Raw genomic sequence first — 8,453 nt, 5'->3', positions numbered from 1 at the left:
TACCGTGATCCTCCCAGAGAAGTATGCGGCTTTTCGGGATATTTTTGACAAGAAGGAGGCCGACCAGCTCCCCCCCCCCCCGCCCATTTGACTGTGCCATTAACCTCATTCCAGGGGCGACTATCCCCGCTGGCTGACTGTATTCAATGTTGGAGCCGGAACTTCGAGCTCTGCGGGAGTTTTTGGACACAAACCTCAGACATGGCTTCATTCGCCCTTCCTCCTCCCCCGCCTGCGCTTCTACCATCTTTGTGACCAAGAAATCTGGAAACTCCACCCGGTTCATGACTACAGAGCCCTCAGTTCGGTCTCGATCCCTGACAAGTACCCTCTCCCCCTGATCCCTGAGATGCTGGAGTGCCTGGGGTGAGCCAAGATTTTCACAAAGTTGGACCTGCATGGCGCCTACAATCTGATTCGCATCCGGGAGGGGGATGAGTGGAAGACCTGTTTCAGCACCCGGTACGGAGTGTATGAATACCTAGTGATGCCGTTTGGGCTTGCCTGCACCCCCCCACCACCTTTTCGCATTTTATGAATGCCATCTTCCGGGACTATTTGGACTCTTTCCTCATTGTGTATCTTTGATGATTTACTTATATTTTCTGAGGACCCCCACACCCATCAGCACCATGTCTCCGCTGTCCTCCAGTGCCTCCATGAGAACCATCTATATGCCAAACTGGAGAAATGTGCGTTTGACCTAACCTCTTTGGACTATCTAGGCTACATTATCTCAGCTGACGGTATCAGGATGGATGCTGCAAAGGTCCAGGCTGTCCTCTCCTGGCAGGCTCCATCCACCAAGAAGGACTTGCAACGTTTTCTGGGGTTTGCTAATTTCTACAGAAAGTTCCTGCCCGGCTTTGCTCAGCTGACATCTCCTCTCACAGACCTCGTTAAGGCCAGGAAATCTCCTTTGGACGGCATCTGCCCAACAGGCTTTCGAGGAACTTAAGAAGCTTTTTAGTTCTGAGCCGATCCTGTTACATCCCAACCTGAGGAAGCCTTTCGTGGAGCAAACTGATGCCTCTGACTTTGCAGTGGGGGTGGTGCTTTTTCAGCCAGATCGGGCGGGCAGCGGGTTGCAACCCTGCGCCTACCACTCCAGGAAGCTGAACATGTCTGAGAGGAATTATACCATCTGGGAGAAGGAACTCTTGGCCATCAAGTCTGCTTTGGAGACCTGGTGTCATCTGCTGGAGGGGGCACAGCACCCAGTTGAAGTTAGAACTGACCATCGCAACCTGGAACATCTTCAGAGAGCCCATGCCTTAAACCAGAGGCAGATTAGGTGGTCGCATTTTTTCCCCCGGTTCCGCCTTAAGATTTGCCATGTGAAGGCCTCCGACAACCTACAAGCAGATGCTCTTTCTCGTACGCCATACCTCCAGCCAGGGGGTGAGGGAAATCCCCCCCCCCTTGATTCTTCCCCCCACCCAGAGCCTGGCGGCAGCTGCGGTGCCTCACTCTTGGGAGGAGCTCCTTCACTCTGCACAAGCTCAGGATGCTTTTGTTCACACAAAAGTGGAGGAATTGGGGCTAGCCTCTGCCCCCCCCCACTCTACCCCCGTTCTCTTTGCGAGGTGGCCTGCTTTACCATTCCGGTTGGGTCTATGTGCCTTCTAGACCCCTCCATGAGAAGGTCCTCCATCAGTGCCACGACTCCCCCACAGCTGGGCATTTTGGCTTTGCTAAGACCCTGCATGGAGTGACGAGGGATTTTTGGTGGCCTCGTGTGTGTTGGGACATCAAGACCTATGTCGCCTCCTGCCCAACCTGCCAGTGGGCGAAGGCCCCCTCAGGCAAGCCCATAGGCTTGCTTCACCCCCTGCCTACCCCCTCAGGACCTTGGAAACTGCTCTCCCTTGACTTCATCACTGACTTGCCTCCCTCACACGGTAAGACCACCATTCTAGTGGTGGTGGATTTGTTTTCTAAGATGGCCCATTTCATCCCTTGCTCTGGGTTGCCCACAGCCAGGGAGACAGCAGAGCTGTTTTTGACGCATGTTTTCCGGCTCCACGGATGGCCCGAGGGTCTCATTTCGGATAGGGGGGCCCAATTCACTGCCCATTTCTGGAGGGAGCTACTTGGGCTTCTCCATGTGACGCTCCGTCTTTCCTCCACCCACCATCCACAGACGGACAGTCAGACCGAGCGCACCAATGCGACTCTGGAGCAATATTTGCGCTGTTATATCAATTACCAGCAAGATTACTCGTTTTCCTTGCTGCCTCTCACAGAATTTGCTTATAACAATGCCTGCCATGCTTCCACCCACCAAACTCCATTTTTTGCCAATTTTGGTTACCACCCCAAGGCTTTCCCATCCACTTTAGCTCCCTCTAGCAACTTTTTAGAGGAGTTGTGAGTGGTACACCACCTCTTACGGGACTCCCTCAAGCAAGCCAAGACAGCCAGAAGGCCTCTGCAGACCGGCGGCGCCAGCTGGGTCCATCTCTGCAACTGGGGGACTGGGTTTGGTTGTCCACCCAATACCTCCCCTCACTCACCCGCAAGGAAGCTCGCGCCTCACCGCATGGGGCCTTTCCAGATTACGGTCCAGATTAACCCTATTGCTTTTCGCCTGGCTCTCCCCCGCTCCATGAAGATCCATCCTGTTTTTCATCAGTCCTTGCTGTCGCCCCTGGTTTCTGGCGACCCTCATTGCTCAGTCGGTTCCCCCCCGCTGCCAGTGCTGGTAGAGGGGGAGGAGGAGTTTGAGGTCGCGGAGATTCTGGACTCCTGCCTTTCTCACAGCCGTCTGCAATATCTAGTGGACTGGAAGGGGTACAGGCCAGATGAGCGAACCTGGGAACCCACCGAAAATGTGCATGCTCCATTGCTGCTGAGGCGCTTCCACCAGCTGTACCCCCACAAACCCGGGGCCCCAGGGGAGGAGCACGAGGGGGGGCCTCATGGGAGCCAGGATGATGTCAGGGTAGAAACTGAGCCGATAGAACCCCAAAGCAGTTCTGATTCTGAGGAGGATCAGCAGTCCGTGGGAGAGGAGCCAGCTCATCCCTCACAGGCACAGCAGCTGGCAGAGATTCCTCCTGCTGGCATTCCTGAGATAGTGACCCTGGCAGTGAGAGAGTGCGGGAGGGGGGCTTGCTAGACGCTTGACAGAGACACAGGGAGCGACGAGCGATGGAGGGCGCGGAAAGGAGGCGTAGCACCCGTTTGGTGCGCAAGCAACGGCCGCGTCCTGTGGACCCAAGGGAAAGAGGGAGGATCTCTCCCTAGCCCAGAACTTCAGGGTCTTCAAGTGATTCTCCTTCAAACGGGGACCAACTGCCTACCCGGAGCATAGGATACTCTGCTGTTCATTGCTTAGTCGCTGGTGATTAGCATCTGAAGGAGTCATTAAGTTGTAAAAGGATTAAAGCCTTGAAAAGAATCCTTTCGTCTGTGTCTTGAGTTGGCTATTGGAGTGTACTGAAAGAGGCCGCTAGGGTGCTCCTGACAGATTGAGAGGCTGGACAGAAATGTTTTCTTAAGAAATAATAGTGAAGCTCAACAGGCCAGGCTAATGCCCTGCATAAACTCAGAAATGGTTTTAGCACACGTGCTTGTGTTCCATGACACACATGCAAAGGTTTTTCAGCAGATGAGGCAATGTAAAAATGGTTCTTTCAAAGACAGAACATTTGGAAGTGCCAGAACTTGGGAAGGCCCATGTGGGAACAACTATGAAATGTAAAAATACCTGCAGTGCAATTTTTCCTCCTGCCTTCTGAATGAAGTGACTGAAACATACGATGAGTTCTGAATGTTTTAAAATGGGAGGAATCAGAGTTCCAATGAATCACCCCAAGGGTCTTTGGTCAGCGACCTATCCCTGACCCCTCACCAGAGCAGGCGCTGGAGTTCTTCATTCCATCCAAGCCCTGAGAATCTGGCACCCACATCTCTTCCCCTTGTTCCAGCCGGGTGATGAACTCAGGCTTGACTGGAAAGGAGAAAACAAGGAAGGTCAAGAGTGGCGGTCAGCTCCAGAACACCAAGCTTTTAAACTCTTACTAAAAGAGGAACCAATTTCCTTACCCAACAAAGCCACATTCTCATAATTCTCCATCATGACCTCCCTGTACAAGGCCCTTTGATCTGGATCCAGCAGAGCCCCCTGGCCCTCCGTGAAATACACGGCCACATCTTCAAAGGTCACCGGCTCCTGCAACAACAGGGAGGTCCCAGCTCAGCCTCTGCCGCAATCCTTGAAACCCTTTCAAAGGCTCAGCTGCAGACATGGAGGAGAAAGCGGCCACCACAGAGGGGTCCATATCCAGGATAACGAAGACCAGCCTTGCCCAACCTTGTGCCTTTCAAATGTAGTGGGCTACAACTCTCCCTGCCACGATCATCCCCATGCATGCTGAGGATAATGGGAAATGTAATCCAACATCTGGAGGGCAGGAAAAAATGTCCACCACAGCTGGTGATCTATAAGCTTCACGCCACTCCACACACAAAAACCAGTTGTAATCTGAAACTGACGATTGGGGAGTCTGACTGAGGAGGGGGAGTCTTACCTTTGGGAACAAAATTGCCCTCGTCTGGCTCTCATTATTCCAAAGCTTCTTGCAAAGGGTCCTATTTGGCAACATTTTGTGTCCAACAATGTTGCTTCTCCCTTTACCCTCTTTACACAGCAACCTGCCCCCTGCAGCCTCTTGATTCCTGCCTCATCTTGCCACCTGCACCCTTGGGATGCAGCTTAATTTCGCTCCTGCATGCAAGCCACCTGCACACAGGGGCCTGGAGCTGGTGGATGGGATCTTCTCTATGGATTTCCAGTCACTTTCTTGCTTTTAAACTGCTGATATTTAAACAGGTGTGTGTTGTTCAGGGTTTAGATGTATTTATTGCATTTATATCCCGCCTTTTTTCCTCTTGCGAGGACCCCAAGGCAGCTTACATGGTCCTCCTCCTCTCCATTTTATCCTCACAACAACAATTTGGTCATTTTGGACTCCCAGCTGTCCATGGAAGCTCAGGTGTCAGCTGTGAGCCGGACAGCGCTGTATCAACTCCATCTGATACGGCGGCTGCGCCCCTTCCTTCCCGACCATCTGCTCCCATCGGTAGTACATGCCCTGGTCTCCTCTCGTTTAGACTACTGTAATGTGCTCTACGTGGGGTTACACTTGAAGATGGTTCGGAAGCTGCAGCTGGTACAGAATGCGGCGGCTTGCCTGATTAAAGGCAGCCACCAGCGAGATCACATCACTCCAGTGCTGAAGGAGTTGCACTGGTTACCAGTTGTTTTCCGGGCCAAGTTCAAGGCGTTGGTTTTGACCTTTAAAACCCTATATGGTTCCAGCCCAGCCTATCTTAAGGAGCGCCTCCAGCAGCACCAGACAGGCCGCTTAACAAGATCAGCCTCGGATGGCCTTCTCTCTGTCCCATCAGCCAGGACAGCTAGACTGGTGGTGACGAGGGAGAGGGCCTTTTCTGTAGTGGCCCCCACTCTGTGGAACTCCCTCCCTAGGGAACTCCGTCATGCCCCCTCTTTAATGAGCTTCCGCTGTGCATTAAAAACGTGGTTGTTCAGGCAGGCATTTGGGGTGGGTTAGGGTATTTTAGAAAATGTATTTATTGTAGAATGTTATTGTTTTATTGTATGTTGTACATCGCCCAGAATGGCTGGGTGACCAGCCAGATGGGCGATTAATAAATTAAATAATAAATAAATAAATAAATAAAAACAACCCTGTGAGGTGGGTTGGGCTGAGAGGCAGTGATGGGCCCAAAGTCACCCAGTGAGCTTCCATGGCCGAGTGGGGACTAGAACCTGGCTTCGACACAGCCCTTGCTATCTTCAGAGCCAGGCTGTCTCTGAATACCAGCTGCTGGGCTGGAACCTTCACGACATGCATGTTCCCCAGAGGCATTTGGCTGGCCACTATTGGCAACCAAACGCTGGACTAGGTGGCCCTGCAACTAGGCCCAGCAGGACAGCTCTTAAGGAGCTCTCTGTGCCCCAAGGAAAGGCAGGTCAGGAAGTCCCGGCCATGGAGCTGGTGCCATCAGCTCCTGAAGAGAGCTTCTATAGGCCTGGGACACCTATTTCTTTTTATAACATTTTTTGTTTTCGTGTTTTAAAATTGCATATCACCTTTGGTGCCTTGGCGGAAATGTGGCATATACACACACTAAATAAAATAAAAGTAGTAGTCTTTCAAAAAATGTGAACAGCCACCGATTTAATAACATTGTAATACATTAAGGGTGCAACCCTATGCATGTTTAGACAGAAAAGTCCTACAACTGCCAGCATTCCCCAGCCAGCCATGCTGGGAGTTGTAGGACTTTTCTCTGGTCTAAACATGCATAGGATTGCGCCCTAAGTGCCAATTATAAACCCGTTTGTTAACTAATTAGTATCTAGTTTGATTTTTGGGACCTGTTGCCTGCAATCTTGAACACATTCACTCTAGGGAATAAACTTCTGGGTAAACACACGGGATATTGTGTTGTTCCCCCCTCACTCTGACCAAATCAAAACCAGCCCTGTAGCCAGGGTGGGGCAAATGGGTAATCTCCTAGGATTTCTTTGGAAAATTGTCCTTTTAATTTATTTGTGTAGTATTTATTTTATTTATTTATTATGTTTCTATACCACCCAATAGTCAAAGCTCTCTGGGCAGTTCACAAAACTTACACGTGTGACCTGACAGACAATGACAGCCCCCATTTAAAGAATTACAGCTTGTTTTAAGAACAGGAGCAATTTAAGAATAGGACCCTCTGAAAAATTCAGTGAATAAGGCAGGGCGAGTGCACAACAAAAGCCTCATCTGGAAGAGCCCCCAGAAGTCTGCTCACTCAAGATTTTCTCCGACTGAGGGTGGATTTTTCATAATCGTAACAACCCTATAATTGCTTAAGGGCGCAATCCTATGGTGGCTAGTCAGAAGCTAGACGGCCATAGGATTGGTCGGTTCCCTGAGAACTGACCTCCACCCCCTCCCACACCACCTCATAGTCAGTACGGATCGGCCCCATGCTCTGTGCTCATAAGAGCAGCACGGAGTGGAGAAAACGGAGCATACCTGGGGGCGGGGCAGGGAGGTCGGAAGTGCCGGTATGACACGTCCTATGTGTCATCCGGCCGCTGCTCCCCACGCTCTGAGGTCCTGCGGCTACACAGCCAAAGTCGGCTGTCTAGCTGCGAAAGCAGGGTGGCTGGAGTGCAGGGGACATCTGCTCCTCACCACTCCTCCCGCCCTGCACTGGATAAGCGGTAGCCCCTGGGGTCGGAGGTGACCATCCATCCACATAGGATTGCTCCCTCCATGATCCTGAAAAAGACAGCCTGTGTAAATAACATGACCCTTGAAGAGTTAAATATTAGAACTTTCGATTATGGGCTAGAGTTAGACTCTACCCTTTGGACTTTCCTTTGCTCTGCTTTTCAGTTTTAGTTGTGTTCTCTACCTAACCAGCAAGGAAAAAGCATGTTTGTTTGCCTATAGTAATAAGTAAGAGTTTGTTTATTCTGTAGGTATTATGATGAGTAGAGCAGGATTGGGTGCTTCTTGCTAAAGGGTGAAATAACTTAAAGTGATCTGAAAAAATATCTGCCCTACGTTACTTTTTTTTTTTTTTTTAAGTACTTGCTTTGCTCACAATCACAGTGGCTATTTTTCTTGAGTATTTCGTGGCAAGGGATGAAAACAGCCGTAGAGGAAAAGGAACACTGCTGGGCACCCTACAGTTAGCTGGCTGGCTACCTCATCTGTAACTCAGGCCTATGGGCAGAAAAATCAGCCCAGCAACCAATAAAAAAAAATCCAGTTGCTTTCCACAATTAGTTTCCAGTTACTTGGTTAGTCCTTTATATAGCAACCAGTTAAGAAGTGTTCCCTTGATTGTCCAACAGGAAGGAAATCTAAAGGTCAGGAGCAAGACTAGAACAAGGAACCCCCAAGGAAGAGTTAACAAACACATCCTAAAGTATTTATTCTCTCTCTGCCCTTCCCTAAACATGTAGTATGTTTGCTTTGGGGGTGGAATCTAAAACTGAGCTACCTAATCCAGCATCAAAGCCAAGCTCAGGAGCTCACTGTCATTACCAAACTAGTTCAGTTCATGAAGAATCAGAACACAGGGGACTGTAACTATAAGCAAAGTCAAGCTTTTGAGTGTAGTATTCCTGAGGAGCTCTCAAAAATGGTTAGACTAAAAAAGACAGCTAATCTTCATATTGATAAATGTTTACATTACTTTAATTCTAGGAAAAATCGAAAGCTGCAAGTGTTCTAGAGTATGATTTTTAGGTACCATGCATTTTTTCCTCTCTCTCTGTAAAGTTGTATTGTGAACCTACCATTCAGAAAGCTTTCTTGCATATTTATCAAGCATTTTTGTACAGTTACAAAAGGAAGTCTATTATGCAATAAATATTTTACAAAGTTAAAGACTCAATCGCATTGACTTCAACAAGA

The 8,453-nt window shown here is 49.7% G+C and overlaps 1 protein-coding gene across 1 annotated transcript; it reads right to left on the bottom strand.

Annotated features, from left to right (window-relative positions):
* Positions 1-3,537: 3,537 nt before the first annotated feature.
* Positions 3,538-7,011, bottom strand: LOC146355451 (zinc finger protein 621-like). Its single transcript, XM_084829890.1, has 3 exons — positions 6,964-7,011; positions 4,051-4,177; positions 3,538-3,955 (listed from the first exon to the last, which is right to left on the bottom strand). Exons 1-3 carry the CDS (start codon positions 7,009-7,011, stop codon positions 3,831-3,833), a joined length of 300 nt encoding a protein of 99 aa, XP_084686016.1. The 3' UTR covers positions 3,538-3,830.
* Positions 7,012-8,453: the final 1,442 nt, after the last annotated feature.

This window comes from Heloderma suspectum, chromosome 2 (genome assembly GCF_057233095.1).
Source record: "Heloderma suspectum isolate Gila_16-S chromosome 2, 16-S_ref, whole genome shotgun sequence".
Classification (NCBI taxonomy): domain Eukaryota; kingdom Metazoa; phylum Chordata; class Lepidosauria; order Squamata; family Helodermatidae; genus Heloderma; species Heloderma suspectum.
Note: the sequence above shows the minus strand (reverse complement) of the source record. Positions and strands in the feature narration are given on the sequence as shown.